Source organism: Lytechinus pictus, chromosome 2, assembly GCF_037042905.1.
Source record: "Lytechinus pictus isolate F3 Inbred chromosome 2, Lp3.0, whole genome shotgun sequence".
NCBI classification, from domain to species: Eukaryota; Metazoa; Echinodermata; class Echinoidea; order Temnopleuroida; family Toxopneustidae; genus Lytechinus; species Lytechinus pictus.
The window spans coordinates 23,844,226-23,866,640 of record NC_087246.1 but is presented as its reverse complement, the minus strand read 5'-3'; the positions used below and the strand labels follow the sequence as shown (position 1 = coordinate 23,866,640).

The 22,415-nt window shown below is 33.9% G+C and overlaps 1 protein-coding gene across 1 annotated transcript in view; it reads left to right on the top strand.

The window, feature by feature from the left end:
- The first annotated feature begins 593 nt into the window (after nt 1-593).
- Nucleotides 594-22,415, top strand: part of LOC129282659 (mucin-2-like) — a 38,862-nt gene continuing 17,040 nt past the window's right edge. The window contains exons 1-8 of the mRNA XM_064095567.1: nt 594-683; nt 1,006-1,396; nt 10,688-10,839; nt 11,504-11,613; nt 13,688-13,798; nt 14,613-14,717; nt 15,377-15,435; nt 21,760-21,827. Of these exons, the coding sequence (XP_063951637.1) occupies nt 594-683; nt 1,006-1,396; nt 10,688-10,839; nt 11,504-11,613; nt 13,688-13,798; nt 14,613-14,717; nt 15,377-15,435; nt 21,760-21,827 (1,086 nt within the window). The remainder of the gene's footprint in view (nt 684-1,005; nt 1,397-10,687; nt 10,840-11,503; nt 11,614-13,687; nt 13,799-14,612; nt 14,718-15,376; nt 15,436-21,759; nt 21,828-22,415) is intronic.

Genomic DNA, 22,415 nt, shown 5'->3' with positions numbered 1-22,415 from the left:
AAGTTTAACCTCAATCCATTAAATTTCAAATGTCGTAGAAGTTTCCTTATCATGTTTAAAACTAATTAATACCTAAATTGTTACCATCCACTATGTATTAAGGCGTACATTTGCCAAAGTTCTTGGGTGCAAATAGAAACGGCAATGTCTAACCGGTTTTATCACTGATGTCGCCTATGAGGTCCATACATGTAATGTTTGGACCTCATTGGTACTAGGAGTGATTTGAAATACCTTTCAATACAATTTTTTATCATTTGAACCTACATGTATAACTGGGTCTATTTTTTTAGACTAGTCGAGAAAGTAGGCGACGGCGGCGGGCGCGTGTTGGAATGTTGTTTTGATTGTAGGGGGGGGGGATATAAAAAAGGTTGCATTGTTTCGAAACATGAAAGGAATTCTCCGACTCCCACCCCCTATCTTTCTCTCTCTCTCCCTCACACACACAAAGATGGGGAGGGGTCAATTTATTTCTGAAGGCATGAGTGCATGCTATGATCTCCTGGTGAACGCACGGATATTTTGAGAGCTCCCGATATTTCAACAATAATTGGTGGAAATATCCCTTGAACTGTTGCATATTCCTGAATATGGATAGAGGAATGCGAGATTACAATCTTAAGGCGCAGCAGAAAGGAAAATCTCAATCTAATGCCGCAACTAAGAGCAAAAACAGTGAGGTAAATTCCGTAAATACTACCGATAGTGAACAGTCCACCACTACCACTACAGGCACCATGACAGGTGACACGTCATTGCACGAGGAACGCAGCGCTCAGGGAGCAGCCATGATAGTTTTATACCTCCGGAACTCGTTTCTTTTATGCTGGAGTCAAGGGCTTCATTCACACAATTAAACGGTAAGCTGGATAAATTTATGGAAGAAATGTACATATGAAAGCAGATCTCGCTAATACTAATCACAAGGTATCGGATCTTGAAACGGGTCTTACTCTTACTTCTGATAAAGTTTCAAGTATTGAAAACACTTATCTTCCCCAGTTGCGTTCCCAATTCCTCAAGAAAATAGAAGAACTTGATGAAAAACTAATACTGAGTGAAATCCATGATAGGAAATCTAACTTGCTCATTTACGGAGTTCAACAAAGAAATGAGAAGGAAAACACCTACGATGTAGTGCATGAAGTGTTTGTTCATTTTATGGGAATATCAAAGGAAGAAGCGTCCCGGATCCCGCTTGTTAACGCACACAGGCTACCCTCTTCCACCCGTGGAGTTGCAGAATCTCAACGTCAACCCCCAGCAATCATTGTCAGATTCGTCAGGATGATTGACCGTGATCGTTTGTTGTATGGATTTGAGCGACGACCACGTCAACACTCACCGACATCTACCCAGCAGCCCAACCCACAGCCTCAATCTTCCCCCTACAGTAAAGTTACCATACATGTACGCACCGATTTGCCCCCGAAAATGAAAAAGGAGAGGGGTAGATTGGCCTCAATCGCGTATTCACTACGAAAAAAGGATCATGTGGCTACGAGAATCAAAATTATTGGATCGAAAGTGATTCTTCAAACACGCAAATTCTCGAGGAGTGCTGGAGCAACCCCAGAGAGCTGGTCTGTTTGGTCCGATCCCGGTAGCGAAAAGTAGTGATGTTTGCAAGTGTCAAAGAAATGTTTCAGAAGCAAAAGTGAAGAAAACAGCTCACTGTTGGAAAAAAAAAATCAATTAAATAATACTAAAATGAAATATGTACTTGAACAGTGAAGAGTGTATTCACGCAACATCTATACATGAGATAAAACATCAGTCAGGCGATGTAATTATTCCTTTTTTAAAAGAAGATGAACCCTTTGGGGCATTTTTTTTTTTTTTTTTTTTAATACTTCCTTTCTTTTTAAGTTGCTTTATAATCAAAATGGTGTGTTAAATGGATAACTAAGACGGCAAAATTTTGCAGATGATAAAAGTATGAAATTAGTATATATTGAAAGAAAATGATGGAAGGATAAAGTAAGGTAAAGCTGCTTGTCACTTTTCTTTTTCTTTATATTCATAAACAACTTTAATCTTTATATGATTGACTTGTGTATTTATAACTAGAACAAATGTTAATAAGCATCTACCAACAAGCCATTAGAAAGAAATGTTGGAAAAGATGAAATTGTAGAATACAATGTAACAGAATGATACATATTTTTTTTCAAATTGAAAGTGCCTTTCACTCTTTCATTTTTATTTTTTGTATTTTTTTTTCTTACGGAACCAGATGTGAAAGGGTGAGAAATTTAATGAAATTTTAGCCAAACAATGAATTAAAAAAAGTGAAAAAATTTGGCATAAAAAATAGTTTTAAATCAAATAATTGAATTTGGTAGCATGTCTTTATTAAAAAGAAGTGAAAGAACGATTAGGAAGGATTGAATAAGTTGAAATAGAATTTTTAAAAATATATCTTTCAACTGAATGTCCTTTACTTTGTATCACGAACATTTTAATGAACACTACCTGTAGAATGTGGCTCCAGTGTTCATATATCTAAAAAGTTGCTGCAAATAATCGTAAGTGTTGAAAAGGAAATGTTCAGAATGAAGTGATTGAAAGATTTAAATGAAGGAAGGGCAGAAAGAAATGAAACAGAAGGAGAATACATTTAGACTCTCCGAATGGAAAGCCCTTCACGTTTCTTCTTTTTCTTTAAAGTATAATCAGTACCTGAAGTGAAGCATAATGGTTGCATTGTTTATTATAATTTATTTTGAGCAAGTAATCATTAGTATTCAACTGAAAGATCATGTTAGAAAGAAATGATAGAAAGATGACGGAATGAGAAGAGTTTTTTTTTTTTTCTTCGATTGAAAGACCTTCACTTGTCTTTTAGGTTTTCTTTTTTTTTTCTTTTTCTTTTTGTGAAAGAGGGAAGGAAAATCGTTAAAGATGTTTACAATAACAGATTACAATACTCAAAGCTGAAGCAAAGAATTATAAAAGTATGACAGCAAGTCATCAATAGAAAATTATAGAAATCGAGGAATGGATGGAATGGAATAAAATGTTTACTAAAAGAGTTGTTTTGACATCAAGTCATTTCTAGAAAGAAGTTGATGAAAAGATAGAGAAAGGGTTTAACTGATAAAAAAATCACTTCAGGCTGAAAATTTTACCTCTTACTTTTCTGTTGCTGTGGGTTTTTTCTTCTTTTTTTTCTTACTTTTTTTTTTTTATGGCTTAGCTGTATAAAATGTTGACCTGGGTACAGTGTAACTTGCAGTTGTAAGTGGTAAAGAAGGCAATGGTGGATGAAGGAAAGATAAAATGATAAGAAACAGAAGGAGAATGCATTCAGAGTCTTCAAAAGGAAAGTCTTTCGCTTTTCTTTTCCTTTTTTTTTATAAAATAACTTCAAAAATGTGTAAAATGCTTGAATTTGGTATAAAAATTTAAACAAATAATAATAATAAACATTCAGTTACAAGTAATAGAAAGAAATGATGGGAAGGGGAAGAAAAGATAGGATGGAAATCAGACAATGACTCTTCCAATTGAAACTCCTTCTTTTTCTTTTTTCTGGTCGTTTGATGATGATATGTAAAGCTGAAGCAAATAAAAGTATCTGACAGCAAGTAAAGGAAACTTTTGGAAATCAAGGAAAGGACGGAATGAGATTTAACAAAGGGAAGATAGTTTTTTTGTTGTTGTTGTTGAAGTCTGAAAAATGATTCCTCACTTTTCAGTTAGCTTTTTTTCTGTAATGTTTTAAACGACAGTTATGAATAAGTCAGGAGAATATAGTTAATTTGGGCAATGGATTTAATTGAAACAGAGTAAGAAGACAGAAAATCCTTCCCTCTCCTCTCGCTGGTATTTAAAATGTATAAGCTGTATATTGAGTATAGGATTATGGAAATGTGGACTTGGATACAGAGTATCTAAATGAAAGTGATGCAAAATATAATAAGACATTTAAAAGCAAGTATTTAAGAAGGAAGTAATAGAAAAGAAAGATGAAGAGAGTGTGACATGAAATAAAACATAGGGGAATGTAGATTCTGCAAACGGATAATCCCTCTTTTCTTTTCTTTTTTTATTTTCGATATCTGTAAAAGGTATACAAAATGGCTGATTTGGGGTTCTTTTAAAGCTGAAGCAAATAGGAAGGTATTATAAAAAATTCGTGAAAAAAAAATTGTATAAAGGATGGGAAGGAAATGAAACAATGAAAACTTTCTTTCAGATTGGACGTCCTTCTTCATGTTCTTCACTTTGAAAAGAAGGGTTAACGACATGAAGCAGAGTTGGAAGAGTTTTTTTTTTTTCCTGTTTGGTTTTTGTTTTGTCAATGATGAGCATATGTATGTTAAATAATTTTGAGTACAATGCTGGTTTTGGGACAAGTAATTTTAAATGTGAACTCTGGCGTGTCTTTAAAATGTATGTTTGTTAAGGATTGCTTGGTATCCCTCATTTTGTTGAGGTTTGAGGATGGACGAAAGGTTTTGCACATAACGTTATACAGATAATGCTGTCGTATTTAATCAGATGTAACAGGTGCAAAGTCCGGGAAATTATGTTATTTGTGAGTTTCTCATGCATCTGATTGAGAATATCAAATGGGAAATTAGAATGTAGTTTCCCCGTTGGTGTCTCTTTTTTATATTCATTTTCTATGCATTTCTACAAGGTGCAATTACAATGAAGACAGAATGTTGGAAAAGCTTAGAGATGGAAGATTTCATTCTCCTCTCCTGTATTATTTGTTTTCCTTTATTTTCTTTTTATATTGGATCATCTTTGTTAGCGTTTGATGATTTGCAAGCATTACTACTTTTCTTTATTTTTGTTTGTAAAGGGTTATTATGTTTTACTTGGAAAATATTTCCTAACGAATTTGTTGAATGTGAATTGGAAGGGAGCTCTCTCTATGTTTAAGGCTATTTTTAAGTATGTGTGTTCTTTACATGGGTCTGTACTTTTTGATGAATAGTGTAATTGTGTTTCGATTGGCATGTACTTGGTGTTGGGTGTATGCGTGTGTCTGTAAATGGGAGTGTCTTTGGTGTGGTCCAGTGAATGTGAGTGATTGTTGTTTGAAGCGTGGTTATGCCTGTTCACATTTAAATCTGTTACTTGGTCAGTTTCATTTGCATATTTTTCGGGATAGGGTGTTTAGGCTTCAATAGTAGGTCGTATTTTACTTTATTAACTTTAAATGTCAGAGGGCTAGGAGATAGAATTAAAAGGAAGAACATTTTTGAATTTTGCAGAGATAAAGGCAGTAACATATTTTTTTTACAGGAAACATATAGTACGGTAGAGGTGGAAGAAAAATGGAAATCAGAGTGGAATGGTCAATTACTGTTCAGTCACGGAACTAATCATAGTAAAGGTGTTTTAGTTTTGATTTCTCCAAATATAAATATGAAAATTAAAAATGTGAGTATTGGCGAAAATGGAAGATATATTATAATGAAATTAGAATATCAGCAATCTACTTTTTTACTAGTAAATTGTTACTTTCCCACCAGGGATAAAGAAAAGATGCAAATTGAATTTTTAGATGAATTGGAAAATTGTATTTCAAAGCTTTATAGTTCCGGAGATACAATAATTTTAGGAGGAGATTTTAATATGATAATGAATGGGGATTTGGATTATATGGGGCCTCGAAAGTCTATAAAAAACAAATTTAACGAAAAGTTCGAAGACCTCCTGGACAGATTATTTTTAGTAGATATATGGAGAAAAAAGAATCCAGAAAAAAAACAATTCACATTTAGACAAAAGTGGCCGGTCGTTCAGAGTCGGTTGGATTATTGGTTCGTTTCCTCTACATTACAGGATTCCGTTAACTGTTGTGATATTTTGACATCAATTACACCAGATCACTCAGGTGTACTGCTTCAATTACGTAACTTTGTAAATGCTCCAGACTTTGGAAATTCTTATTGGAAATTCAATAACAGTTTGTGCGTAGATCAAGAATTTGTTAGGATGTTTAAAGATAGAGTAGTTGAATTAAAAGCAGAATGGATTCCAAAAATAAAGGACAAATTACTGTTATGGGATTTTTTGAAAATGAAAATGAGACAGTTTATTAATACCTATACAAAAGAAAAGGCAAAGGTCAGAACAAATGAAATTAAAAAAATAGAGAAAGAAATAGAAGAATTAGAAAATAAACTTTTGTCTCAGCCATTGAGAAATATAATTGATGACATTGATGAGAAAAAATCTAATTTGAACAAGTTATATGATTATAGTCGACAAGGTTTAAAAATTCGGTCAAGGGCAGTTTGGTTTGAAAAAGGAGAACAAAAAACACAATATTTTGAACAGTTATTGAAGTCTAATAAACGGAAAAGTGTGATAAAAGAATTATATGATGACGATGATCACATCATTAAGGATAGAAAGGAAATATTGAAGAAGATTGGAACGTATTATGAAAACTTATACTCATTGAGTGAAGCTATTGTTAATGAAAATTCTTTGTTCCTTAAGGATATTCCTCAATTAAGTAAAGAAAGTTGTAATATATGTGAAGGTAGAATAAGTATTCATGAATGTTTAAATGTTTTTAAAAGAAATGAAATATAATAAATCCCCTGGTAACGATGGTTTTACGGTAGAGTTTTATTATACTTTTTGGAATTTATTAGGGGGACTTTTGGTAGATGTTTTAAATGAAACATATGAAAGGGGAAAACTGACAACCTCACAAAAGCAAGGTGTGATAACGTTATTGGAAAAAAAAGATAAAGATCCATTATATGTCCAAAATTTTAGACCAATTACACTTTTAAATGTGGATTACAAAATATTGTCAAAGGTTTTAGCAAAAAGATTAAAAGGTATACTAAATGAGATAATTCACAATGATCAAGTTGGCTATGTAAAAGATAGAAACATTGGGGATGGTGTAAGATTAATAGATGATATGTTATATCAATCTAATTTAAAAAATATTGGATATTTAATCACTGTTGATTTTGAAAAGGCCTTTGATTCTGTTTCACATGATTTTCTTTTTAAGATCCTTAAACTATTTGGATTTGGGCACTCATTCTGTTCGTGGGTCCGTGTTTTATACTCGGATATTACTAGTAGTGTTATGAATGGGGGGTTTTCTTCCGGTTATTTTAATATAAAGCGAGGGGTAAGACAGGGGGATCCCCTCTCCCCATATATGTTTCTGCTCTGTATTGAAATACTTGCTCTGGCAATAAGAAAAGACAGACAGGTTGAAGGAATTCCATTTCAGAACCGTGAAATAAAGCAAATTTTGTATGCTGATGATATATCATTGTTTGTTAAAAATACACACTCTTTAGATCGTCTTCAATACCTTTTTGAAGAATTAGTGGTCTAAAAATAAACAAAGGAAAAAATAATATTTTGTGGATGGGTCGGGATAATGACAGACCTCAGACACAGTTGTTTGGGAATTTTGTTCAGCATATTAAAATTTTAGGTGTTTACTTTTCTCTTAATGTTGTAATAAAAGAAGACATGAATTACAAAGAAATACTTAGTAAAATAAAAAGACTGTTGGGATGGTGGAAACAAAGGGATCTCACACTTATGGGGAAAATTCACTTGTTAAAAACATATGCATTGTCAAGGCTAAACTTTGTTTCGTCACTAATAGTGGTTCCTCAGTGGTTGTATGCTGAGGTTGAAAAGATCACATTTGAATTTTTATGGTCCGGAAAAGATCGGATAAAGAGAATTATAATGTACCAGGATTACTCACAAGGGGGTTTAAAAATGATGAATTTTAAGTTGTTTGTAAAGTCTCAACGTTTAATGTGGCTTAAACGATTACTTTACGGAGAACGAGATGCAGGATGGAAGTTGTATTTAGATTTTTGTTTTCGATCAGTTGGGGGGAGATTTCTGTTTCTATGTGACTTTGACACTTCAAAATTAAATATAAAAATGCCCCCATTTTATTCAGAAATGATGAAGGCTTGGCAAGACTTAAGGAGATTTCGTTATTCTGAAGAGGAGGTTAACCCTATTATATTCAATAATCAACATATTTGTATAAAATGTAAAACAATTTTTGACAATGATCTTTTTAATAAAGGAATATTTAGCGTTGATCAAATCTTTGATAATGGCCACTTGAAGCCTGTGACTTTTTTTCAAAATCTCGGTATTACCGCAAATCAACTTCTTCAAATAATAGATATTGTGCACGTTATACCAGCAAGCTGGAAAAATTTTAATAGTTTAATAAAGTTTTAAAAAATTGATTTGGTAGACTTTGGGATAAGTATGAATATTGGAAAACAGGAAACAGCTTTTGAAGTAATTAAATCAAAAACAATTTATAACTTGTTTATTACTAAGCTACAAGAGCTATACAAGTTAACACTTAAGGATGGTCACAGTGATTTTGATTTTACTGATGTAGAAAATGAAATGTGTAAATTATTTGAATGTATCAGGAGTACAACTCTTATAAGAAAACAAAGGGAGTTTCAGTTTATGCTTTTACATGGAGCAATATATACAAAAGAACATTTGATGAGATTTGGTTTCGTGGGAGATAATTATTGTTCGTTTGGTTGTACAAAAACTGAATCGTACTTTCATATACTCATGGATTGCATAAAAGTTAAACCTCTTTGGCAATTTTGTATTGATCATTTTTGTTTAGCTGAATTAAGAACTTTGAATTGGAGGGAAATATTCTTAGGGTTACCTGGAAATTCTTGTAGAATTAAATGTGTCAATTCTGTTATTCTTTTTATTAAATATGCAATTTTTGATTCCAGAGCTGAAGGCCGGGTACCGCCATTTATTAAAATACACAAATATATAACGGGTTGTATAGAAGAAGAAAGACGCCTGGCAACGAAGTCAGGCAAGTTAAGTTTACATTTGCAGAAATGGGATGAACTGAAGGTGAAAAGGGATTTGAATGTGAACAGGTGGGATGTGTCTAGTGTGGTGCAAGTGTGAATCCTGGTGTGAATGTTGATGTTTTTTTTCTTTTTACTAGTTCTTTTCAATTTCCCCTTCTCTTGTATCAATATGATTTGCAGGGTTTTTTTCTTTCTGTATCCTATTGCGCCAAAATGTTAAACGTTCATTATGCAGATTTGTATATATTATGTTTGTTTACGTATGCATGGTATGTGCATGTGTGTATGGGTGTTAAGGTGGGTGTGTGTATGTGTGTATAATTATGTAAAGTTATGTTGAAGCTTGATTTAAAATGGGATGCAATGATAATACATTTAGGTTGATTTTTGTTTTCCTGCAAATCATTTATATAGCCATTTAACATTAATTATTATTGAAATACATGCATAGAGGGTTGGGGACTCAGTTGAGTTATTTTTTTTTTCAGATATAAAAGTATAATTTTAAGGAGTTTCATTCCGTCCTTATTTGCTTCAGTTCTTGGTAAATATATATGTACTTTTTTGCATATCCTTGTTGATATGAAATGAAGATTTGTATTTTTTTTGGTATTTATCTGCAGTTTATGTAATTCATTTGAATGAAATCCTTAATAAAAACATATTGAAAAAAAAAAAAAAAAAAGACCTTTCCTGATAGGGGAACCACGTGGCTTCTTTGTTTCCCAAAAAGTTTCATTGGCTATCGAAGGTCCAATCAGCTCAAGTGAGCTGGTTGTGTGTTTACTTTCTGTTTTGAGCATGCAGACAATAAATTATATTGTGTATCGAGGGCAAGGCCGGGTGGGGCCTGGGGTTAACATTTTCGGAGCTCTTTCAGGTCGGTGTTTAACTGTGAATGTGATACAATCATTGATCAGTTTTGACAAAAAACCTCGGTAGTTTCATTTTTAAACCTGTATCAAGTATTCAAAAACCGTAGTCATCATTGTTTTCTTGTCATTTTGTTATTATTACTTGGGTATTCGAGCTATCCAACATCATAATCGGGATCTGCCGAACATTCGATTAGTGTAAATTTTGCTAATCGATTGGCGATCGGCGGCAAGCCATTCGAGCCATTCGATCAATCAATGTTTACTCCCAGGCCTAGGAAATACCCCCTTCCCAGTGGCGTAATGAGTAAAAAAATTGAGGGGGCAAGATATGGTGTACCGGGAACGATTTATTCACAGTTGCTATCGAGCGAAGCGAGCAAGCAAAAATTTCGACATTTATAGATAACAGAAATTCAATTTTTTGATAGATTTTGACATAATATTCAGAAAAGAATACCATATTTCACACCTGCCTCTTCTTTTTTTTTTTTTTTGGGGGGGGCAAATGCAATCCCCCATCTGTAGGTCACTGCCCTTCCCTCTCTCTCTGTTTAACTGATAGGAGATACTTGACCAGGTGGGTGTTTCATAAAGCTGTTCGTAAGATACAAATGACTTTACGCACAACATCCTTTCTTGTGCTACATGTATGTGATATCCCTATGTAATTGATTTATGACCTAAGAATGTGTACCAGTTGTACGTAACTACAAAAAGCTTTATGAAACACCCACCTGGGAGGAGAAACCTGCGAGTCGCTGTGATTCAGTTCCCTTTCATCTCTCAGGCACAGGTGATGTCAAAACAAAATTAGAATAAACAATGTTCATGGTTGTGTAGTTGTACTATAAAAATGTCAGTTAAATGCGACAAATAAGTCTTTGAAATTCAATCCTGAATGGAAAAATGTTTCTGTTTAATAAATAGTCAATGAGCTAATATTGCTGTTTTTTTCTATTCCTGCAGAAACTCTCTTTGGAGTGGTAAGCCTGAATCTGTCACCATTCACAAGTGTATCTGTCAACCAAGATGGTGGATATGTCAATGTCAGTCTCCTACTCTATGACAGCGCTACCAACACACCTAGTATCAACAGCTCTTTTTTTATTGATGAAGATGTAAGCAACATATGATTTTAATAATTAGAGAGATCAATTGGTTCAACAAATTTCAGCAGTTTAATCAAATACTCTCGTGTCATACACCCATGATGTGCAAATTATTGTTTTGAGAAAAAATGCGAAAATTATTTTTATGTTTTCATAATAATTTCAGTGATAAACTGATATGGGTGTTCGAGTTTGCCATATTTATTCAACCAGTCTTTGTAGTGGGATGGTCTTGACCTTTCAAGTGAAAAAAGGCATTTAGGATACAAATTAAGCCTATACAATTCATTTTTTTTTTACTGTTCCCACCCACCTTTTTTCATTATTGTTTTTTTGCTATATTTTCCTGAGACCAAAATTGGGTTAGGGTTAGTATGATAAGGTTACATTTATTTTCCCTTGTATAACAACTGATAAGGTTAGTCAGCAATGGGATTGAATTGAAACACATGCATTTATGTGTATGTATTTATAAATCAAATCAAACAACTAGAGCTCTTTACAATTTACACCAAAGAAAGAAGAAGGAACAACTAACAAGAATAGATATGCATATAAAGTTGGAATTTATTCTTCAATATAGATACATGTAAAACTTTAGTAATGCATGATGGTTTGCAGTGCTTAGTAGTCTAGATTAGTTTTCATAGAATACACTTCTTTGTTTCTACAGGTGGTTGTCAGGTGCAGTGTAATTACGCCTTATGAGAATGGTGATTCCAGGGTGATGTTCACAGAGAGTGTCATTCCATCGTTTGCAGAGTCAGGCTCGATTGATTTCAGGTAAAATGAGACTTCATATACTGTACAAGCTATTATTTTCGCATACAGAATTTTTCGCGAATCACGGGGATCCCGACATTTTCGTGGGTTGTTGTATTCGCGATCAGAAGATGTACTAAACATTTCCACAGCATTTTCAAGAAGGAAAACTATTAATGCAAATCATGTGCATATCTATGCTCCTCAAAGTTCGTGTGTGTGTGTATTTGAGTTTTGTCAGACGTGTATCAATCAGATATGATTATTTACGTCTGGGACCGACCTTTAACGTCACCGTGACCAGGGCTTGACAACCTCTGCATCAATTTGTAACTCCCCCACAGCTTGGATTACAGGTACACATCACAGCACCCGATGTAAGGGCTGATGAGTCTTTTGTACATAAATATGTCCCTGTAAAAACAGTTACAAAATGTGGAAAAAAGGTGGCTTAAATTTCACTTATTTTACCTTTAGATCTGAAAATTCATCATGTCGCAGTTTGATCTGAAATCCATAGGGTTAAGCAATCTTTGGAATTTGTGTTTTGTGCGATTCATTTTTCAAAAATTTGGTAAAAGTGCAAAAATGACGAATTTTGTGAGCAGAATCTTACACTTCTGAAAGCTCTGGTCATGTGACTTATGAATATTAATGAGTATGCAAATAGCTGCCACAATGTGTGTGTAGAGTAAATCAGATGTCAATCAAATCAAATTATTTCATGGAAAATACATTTTAATATTACAATGAGTGAATAAATATTTATAAAATTATGTTAGAAAATAGTTTAGGCTCTTATTTTGTTTGAGAAATAAAAAAAGTGAAATTCAAGCTAACTTTTTGAATCACTAACTGTACTTTCTAAGCCTTATTTTTTTGTACATTATACAGAGGTGAAAAATAGCACTTTATTACTACACAGGATGTTTTCAATAGCAAAGCTTTGCTGTTGGGGACATTGGCACTAGCCAAGAAATGTTAATATTTTCGCGGCCGATCGGCAATTCGACAAACCCCCGCGAAAATAACAGCTTATATAGTAGTTTTGTTTTTAACTCTTTGCATGCTAAAAAATAATGACAATTGTTTCCATGTTATTTTCTTTAATTCAAGATTTCCATATTGTACCATTTATACTTATTATTGCTATATAGATGTTATCCAAGAACTATTGTCTTTTATAAGTTTACCTAATTTAAAGGTAGGGGAGAAAACTAATTATTTAGTTTATTCTCTGAAAGTCTCCAGAGTGGTAGGTTATATATGGTGGGAGAGCAATTGTAATAAGTAATAATTTCTTTCAAAAATGATGAGTAGTCTTGAAAATGACCCACTTAACTTCGACATAACATTGGGTAAGAAATTACCTTTTTTCTCTTTTATGAGGACATTAATAGAATGTTATCTTTGTTGTGTTAAAATTACTGAACATAAAGCAAGGCAAAAATCACAAATTCCTGATAATCAAGTACACAACAAATAAAGTGTTGGCCTTAATACCACTTTCAGGATTTACACATACTCACCAAATTGCCATTTGGATGTTTAGATAGTCTTAAGGATCTTATTTTTCAATCAGCTATTTAATTTCTTATTCCTTATCTGATTTCTTTCAAACATTGAGCTTTCTGTTTATCTTGTATTTCTCCTCTCACATAAATAACTTTAATTATTGGATTCCTCTTATATTTCTCTGTTGAGGGGAATGGTTGTGACAGGATCGTATTTCGTGAGGATCAGGGATGGATTATTGTTTGAGTTTAGGCTTTATGTTTGGCTTTCAGAATATTCATTGGATCACTGAAAAACACTCCATCCTTTGGAAAGGATTTTAAATGGAGGTCCCATAAAGAGAAGAGCTATTACCTTTTTCTTGTTAAGAACCCACTGCACTATTTTTATAAATGCAATGGGGGGGGGGGGGGACCCCAAGTATATTGGTCCACCTGCATACTCACCTACAGGTCACAGTGCTTCGCCAACATGGCATACACATAACTCCACAAAAAATGATAGTGATGATATTCTATTAACTGCATTTTTTTTTCAGAATACATGTAACTCTCCCTAAATCTTTATCATTTTTTCTTAGCATCGTTGATCAAGGTAGAGCAGTTGAGGCGCAGTGTAGCGGTGAGACGTCACCTGATAATACTGGTACTACATCATACTTCAGCTTTGATACCTCGGCAGGACCTCCTGGGTATGTGAAATTCATCATGTATTTCGTACAACTCGTTGTTTGAATAATTTTTTTAAACTGGTTATATTCAATATCATTGTGGGGCCGTATTGTTTGTGTTTGATGTTGGTCCTGTCCAAAGTATTGTGTCTAATCCTGCTAGATCTTAACCTTCACCATGCCATTGATGGCCAATCCTGCATGGCCCTGAGAAACAGGGTGTGTGTGTGGGGGGGGGGGGGGGGGGGACTTGTCAAATATTTTCTGACCAATATCATTTTGTAGTAAAAACCAAGCCAGCACCCCCTCTTTAAAAATCATTCCCAGGCCCCTGCAATCCTACTTAACTTGTTTCAGAGATTAACATAATGCTTTCGCCAAGAATGGCTTTAAAATTTAACTTTCCTACAGAACCTGTGTGCCAGATGTGCAATGTTTCATGTTATCTAGGCTCGTTTTATTTTTTAACAAAAGCATGGTAGAATTCAATGTACACTTTGGGAAAGTTAATATGGGCAATTGCTTAACAATAAGGTTGTATGGAGTGGGTTTAAGTTCAAGGTGGATATGCACCTCTTCTAATTTCTGAGTCCATAGTTTGTTTTTGAAGGCCTTAAAGATCTACAGAATTCAATTTTCCATTGAATTCAAAGAGGTTGTTTGTATCTTCATAGGCATTGTAAATCACATGAATACAAAGTGATAATTGCCATCTTACACTATTATCAGTCTATGGTGTTTGAGGTTGGAAGATTACTGACTCGGCTCAATCATGGCAATTTTGTTCTCTATGTCAACAATTTCATAAATAATTATCCTTTCCTCTGCTTTTCAGATTTTTAGTGGTGAAGAAGAGTCCTGTGGTCAGTTTTTGTGAGTCTATAATCTTGGTTCCGATCTCAAATGGGATAACATCATCAACAGTAGAAGTTGAATTGAGGTAATTACTGAGCATATCACTGGTATATAATATTTGTCAACCATATCCATGCCAAGTTCAAAGGAAGTCTAACATTGGAATCAGCTTTTGGTTTGGCAAATTTTAAATTTCATATCATTGGGTCAAATTACTTCTTTATTTTTTTTAAAGCAATGATCACAAAATATGGTTGTCATTTAGAGATATCTTGATATAATCTTTTAATGAATTCGAAAATATGGTTAATCAGCGGCATCTGGGAGATATGTGAGAATCATATTATTTGTATGTAGTGCAGAGTTGGGGCAGGGGGAGAACAACTATGACAGCCTTCACTGAATGGGACAATATTATAGCATAGAGGCAGATAATTATTTTTAGAGAAAGTCAAGAATCCTGCCTTTAAATCATCTTTCCATAGTTCAGATTTGTAGGTTGAAGGCTTGAAATTCACTATCATGTGAAAGTTTTCACATAAATAGTGAAATTTCCAGATTAAACTAATCTAGATTTTCATTTAGATTTCAATGGTGCACCGATTCCCAACTTTCCCAGCTAATTCACTCACATTTACATGTCAACCATCACAGGACCACAATTTATTGAAATATGCTAGGGATTGTCTATGTATTGTCTTGCTCATGTCTGTTTTTCTTTCTCATTTGTATCTCCCTCTCAAGTGAACCTGTGATTGACTATCGGGTGACTGTGTCGTGTAATATCATAGGCGTGATTGACGGTAAGTGTGAATTAATTTTTTAGCTTGTAACTGTCACTTGAGTATTATTTCATCCATAGATGCATTCCTTGTTGATTCTCCTCAGTTCATGTTGGTTATGTTGAGTTGAAATTGTTTTTTATTTTCTCTTATATTTTGTTTTTTATTTATAGAATATATGTACATATGTATTCTTTTAATTTTTATTCTATTATTATTATTTTATTGTTATTTATTTATTTGTATATTTATTCATTCATTCATTCATAATTCATTCATTCATTCATTTATTTATTATCATTATTTTTTTTTTGGGGGGGTATGAATTGTATCAATATTATGTGTTCCCCAACAAGCATAATGGATTCATACATTTCAATTGGTGTTCCCTACCAAGGAAAAACATAATTCATGTTGCCATTGGTAGCTATTTTACTTAGTAAGCCAAGTTACATTTAATCTATATTTCTGTTCCCCTTCTCGACCCTGCCCCCTCATTGATCTGCTTTTGTTTCACTCTAAACGAGAATGTATTATTTTTATCTCTCACTCTTTCTTTCTCTCCTTTTCTTTCCTGTTTATTTGTTATTATTAATGTTTTCACCCTCCATTAATGTGATCCTAGTAAAACCTCAATGCTCTTTGCTTGTAGAACCATTTTAGTACAATAAGAAATATTGCTTCTTTGGAGATCATTTACATACAGATAGAATCTGAAACGTTGGGATATTCTTAGTGAATATTGACTAAAATCTTTGCATCTTATTGACTGAATGACATTCTCATAAAAAATTCTGACAAGAAACATGACACACCCCTCTGATCTTCCCAGGGTAATGTTTACAGAAGGCTGTTTGTATTAAAGGGAGTGGTGACCCATTGTTAGATGCTAAAAATCTTATTCCTAATCATTTTTTTTTTTTTTTTTTTTTTTTTTTTTTTTTTTTTTCCTAAGCGCCATGAGCACCTTAATGTGGACCTGTGCGCTATACAAATAACCACTATTATTATTATTATTATCATGTACATTCAAAATCCAATATTAATTTATTAAGATTATCATTGTTAACAGACAATTGAGAAATTCAATGTTTTTCCAAATTTGAATATACTTCACTCCTGTTATTTTTTAAAACAGGAAAAAATTGGGGTATTTTAGTTTGCACACTGAAGGGTCACAGGTCATGTATATCAGGATGGTGAAGTGAATGTGTCATTCTCAAATGGAATGTATGCAATGCATGAAAATCATCTCTTGGCCCAAAGCTCTACAGCCATGCAAGAATAAAGACAAAAAACAAGGCTCTGCACACTGCATCCAATATCGGTTGCCAGCAACTCCCCAATTCTATCATAAACGCAGATTACAAGCGATTGCGTGCTGGATGTTGCAAATTCTCGGCAGCACATTTGCAAACACACATTCAGAGCCACAGTAATCTATCCATGTTATTGACTGAACAAACTGTGACAGGAATATTGGATGTTGGGTAGTAAGATTGTAAGGCTTTGGCCAAAAGATGGTTTGGACAACAAATTGTGAAATTTTCTGAGGATGATTTACATTTATTAGTGAACTACCATATTTAGTGAAACTCTCTGTTTTCTTTTCTGCTGTCATTTTCTCAAATACTCTTGAATTGTAGATATATACATGTACATTACCTTCTTCACCATCTGTCTGAATAAATGTGTTTGTGGTTGAGGTTCATCATTATTTTGTTTACTGTTTCTTCTTCTTTTCAGCAAATGGGAGTAGTATTGACAGTGGTAAAGAAAATCATACCTTAATATACATCATCACCATGCTCCTTAATATGTAGCTCTTTGAATCATTATTTTCAATGCTTGTTTTAATGCGCTAGAGAGACAGAAATTCATTTGATTCCCAGTAAAGCCGAAAATATAAAACTTTGCCATTATAACATGCATGTACATGTATGAACATCTAAAGCTTACAGCCTCTTCTCTAACATCATAATGGAATGATAATTAATAAGATGCATGTTTTGAAATTCAGTCATTTTTTTTTCCTTTCATAATTATCTCTTTGGAGATGATTATGAAAAAAGAAAGGAACTGTGTGATCTATGGTGTGTGCTATTTGCTCCCTTCACATATGTACAGTGTTTATATTCATTCTAGCTGTATTCATGCATGCAGAATGTTCAAGGCTTCAAGAATTGACTCATGCAGTTTGAGCATTACCAACACTTGCAGATTATAGTAATTGAGAAAAAAGTATTAGTTTATCAATTAAATTTGCAGTTTTCATATATATTTTGAAAATATTCAATAGTATAATTGATAATATGATGTAGGGAATATCCTCTCCCACTTGTATTTCTGGTCCTAGTACGCTCAATTCTGTAGTGATTGCACCTACTATTAAAGAAATGTTAGAGGACTCATATTTCCAAATTATTCCTATATTGAGAAGGTTATGCAATTCGCCATGGATTTACTGATGTGTGAGTGACTTTCAAGGGCACTTTGAAATTGTTTGGCTGCTTTTGTATGCTGTGCTAAAATGGCTTTGCCCTTCATTCATTATTTATTTCATCTTTTATAGTATCATTCTGTTTTAGTGTGAAATTTCAAAGATTTCAGATGCTCAAACTTCAGATTAAGACAAACATGTGTACGACATATCTATAAAACTAAATGTAGTACCTGTTTCTCATGAGTAAGTGAATTTGCCAATTGGATCTTCTAAAATGGATAAAAGAAATTGCAACTTTGCAGGATGTGCTCTTGCTGTTATTCTTCTGGTATGGGGGGCTACTCTTGGAAGCTGTGATCTGGAACTTTTAATAAATATTGCTTCTTTATAAATTGCACTGTTATGGAACTAATTTTACAGGGTAGTACGCCAATACATATAGGTCATGGGGTCAGACCATCCAACAGGTACAATCATTTCATCAGGAATAATGTTGCAAAGATGTACTACTTGCATTAATAGGTTTCTATAAAGTATACTTTGTGATATACGTGAAACCATAAGTTTTTAGAGCCTCTGTGGCTTTGGTAAATCCTCCAATTACAACAAACACTATAATTCCAATGGATTGGTAGATTATATGGAATGTGCAGGCCAATGTCCTGTAACTATTACGATAAGGAGGATATGAAATAAAAATTTGTTTTATAAGATAAATTCTGCAATTTTACATGAAAATTCAATTTGACCAGGTGCCCAATTAAAATAGAATGTCTTAAGTTCTTTTTCTCTTTTATATTATTTCCATACATTGAATGGGTTGTGAATTTCAGGATATCTGTATCTTTCTGGTATACATTCACATTCACTAGATAAGTGCTCAAAGATCCTTAATTAAGTAGAGAAAAAGTAAAAACATCGCAGAGAGAGATTGTGCCAGCTATGGAGCAATGCGAAATTTGAGTTCTAACGGTTGGATAAAGATGCAATGCTACTACACCTATATCTCATGGGAATGTGAGATAAAAGTCAAGTTTTAATTCACATTTTTTACAATTACCAAGCTTCAGCAGGGCTTTAATTTCCATGTATTTTTGTCTTGCCTGCATAGCAGAGCGAGACTATAGGCGCCGCTTTTCCAACGGCGGCGTCGTCAACATTGAAATCTTAACCAAGGTTAAGTTTTTGAAATGTCATCATAACTTAGAAACTATTTGGACCTAGTTCATTGAACTTGGACATAAGGGTAATCAAGTATTACTGAATATCCTTTTTCAGTTTCGGGTCACATGGCCAAGGTCAAAGGTCATTTAGGGTCAATGAACTTAGACCATGTTGGGGGAATCAATATTGAAATCTTAACCAAGGTTAAGTTTTTTTAAATGTTGTCATAACTTTGAAAGTATATGGACCTAGTTCATAAAACGTACACATAAGGATAATAGTGTATCACTGAAGATCCTGCCTGAGTTTCAGGTCACATGATTAATGTAAAAGGTCACTTACGGTCAACGAACTTTGGCCATGTTAGGGTTATTTGAGGAATTGTCATCATAACTTTAAAAGTTTATGGATCTAATTCATGAAACTTGGACACAAGAGCAACCATGTATCCCTGAACATCCTGTGCGACTTTCAGGTCACATGACCAAGGTCAAAGGTCATTTAGGGTCAACAAACTTTGGTAATGTTGGGGGTATTTGTGGAATTGTCATCATAACTTTAAAAGTCTATGGATCTAGTTCATAAAACTTGGACATAGGAGCAGCAGTGTATCCCTGAATACCCTGTATGCATTTCAGGAACATGGCCAAGATCAAAGGTCATTTAAAGGTCAATGAACTCTGGCCGTGTTGGGAGTATACAAATTGGCATCATAACTAAGGAAGTTTATGGATCTAGCTCATGAAACATGATCATGGTCAAAGGTCATTTTGGATCAATGGGCATAATATTTTATCATCATATTAGTGTTTTCTTCTGTGAATAATATTCATTAGCTATTTTCAAAGGAAGCACTGCTGCTATATCGCATTGCGTAATGCAGGCGAGACTACCAGGCGTTCCACTTGTTATTTAAGGTAAAGTTCATGTTACTCTGAAATTAAATCTAAAGCCTATCTTGTTTTGCTTTAAGTTCATGACTTCTGGGGAGCACTTCACCTACATTTTCATCCAACAAGTTTTCAGATTTGATAACTTTCATTGATTTTGATTGGCTGAGAAGTGTTACTATGGTAACTTTTGGATAAAACAGGACTTTTCGGATAAAACATCTGACAGGTCCTTTCGTGAAACGCTCCCTCTTTGCATGGAAGATATAATCAGTTGTAGAATTAAGCATAATTAGAAGTCTATAGAAAACAATCAGAAATATGTATCTCTGTCTATTACAGGACCAGGGCCCTGTTGCATAAAACTTACTATTATATTAACTTTGCCATCCAATGGTAACTACCACGGTTACAATGCTAAGCAGCCAATCAGAATCAAGGATTACAGGAAAGTTACCATTAGACGGCAAAGTTACCGTGTAATAGTAACTTTTATGCAATGGGGGTGAGATGTGTTGTATATATTTTTTCAATTTATATACAGAGTGAGTCAGAAAAAATGTCCCACTTTTGAAAAGTTGAATTGTTTAAAATATGAATATTTAATCATTAGTTTCATGATATGTCTTGATAGAGGTATCCTCCCAGTACATTCAGGTACCTTTTTCATTTGATCCCCTGCACGCATGACTGAACAGCGGACAATCTTTAGAAGACTGTCAGATCTCACTTGCGCCAAGTTACAGGGTGGGGAATAAAACACTCTTTGAACAAAGACAGTCCGACAGACTGAAACACACACACACACACACGTACGCACACCCAAACACACACACAAATGCACACGCACTGGCAGACCCACTCAAACATGCACACACAAGCACACGCACACACAGACACACAATTACTGCAAACGTCGGTGAATAAAAACACAAACAATTAAAAGGGAATTTTTGTATTTGTTGATGATAAAGATCAAGATCAAGATGATGACAATGAGGATGATGATGATGATATGATGGTGGTAGTGAATGTGTTTTAAGGGGAAAGATTGTCGGGAATTGCCACTTAAACATTCAGCGATCTTTTTATGAACCAGTTATTACCATGTGTGTTGTGTGTGTTTGTGTGTGTGTGTGTGTGTGTGTGTGTGTGTGTGTGAGAGAGCATGCCAGTCTGTCTGTCTGACTGTCTTTGTCTAAAGTACTGTTTTATTTATCACCCAGTAACTTGACGCAATTGAGATCTGACAGTCTTCTAAAGATTGTCCGATGTTTAGTCATGCGTGCATGGGATCAAATGAAAATGGTACCTGAATGTACTTGGAGGATACCTCTATCAAGACATATCATGAAACTAATGATTAAATATTCATATTTTAAACAATTCAACTTTACAAAAGTGGGACATTTTTTCTGACTCACTCTGTAGATATTTTTTTTAAATATACATAAATATTTCAATGTAGTTTGTAGTTGCAAATTGCATGATCCGAAGGGCTGAAATTTTCTAATGGCCAATACAGTGGTCAATAGTGTAGTGTTTGGCCCAACCCTCTCTGTTCCCATAATCATGTGAAATATATGCATGTGTGTGCACACCGTAATAGGTGATAGAGTATTTATCTATCCATCATTTTCTCTTACATAACAATATGGAATGCCAATAATACATAATTCAACCTCAGGAAAGTAAGTCCAACTTTGTTGAAGTCGGAGATGCAATTATTAATGAAACCCTACTCTTTAAGTTCTTATTTTAAAAAGTCATACATGTGAGTTTAATTTCATGTTGAGTCTCTTTGATTTGATTCTGTTGTTTATAATGTCAACCTTGTTTTATTTGTAGCAAACAGTTCCCTAGTGCTAGACTTCCAAGATGCAACTGTTGAGCCAGGTAGCAGGACTGATATCATAGTGAGTTTTATTTCTTGTTCTGCAATATCCCATTATTTCCCAAACTGAAATTTCAACTCTGCTAATGACCTCAAAATGAGTACAACAGAATCCAATAAGTTGACCAACCAAGTTTTTGTAAGTTTGAATAAAAATCAGAAATGGGTAATAGCTTAGAAATGAAGAAAATATATGTAACATTCTTGCTAAGTGCTGGTATTCTCCAGGAGGGAGGGGTCATGATTCAATTTGCATTCATGTACATAAAGCTTGAGATATTGTAGTTATTCTATCTTAGCACCATATATAATGATTATCCCTGCAGGCGTAGGGGGAGAAGGGTGTAGAAATTGGATGTTTAAAAGGACTTTCATCATTATTTCCACTTAAACCAAATAAAACAAAGAAAAAAATCAGTGGTCACATGTAACAGTATTTTCTATTAAATATTTTATTAGAGTGATGACAATGAATGAATTATGTTTTTCATCGTTGTTAACAATAGAAAGATGTGTGAATTTCATGTAGCATTAGGTCTTCTTTACATCTTCGTTTTTGTTGGCATTTACATAAAAATCAATCATTCGCCCATTCCAACCCCCAGCAATT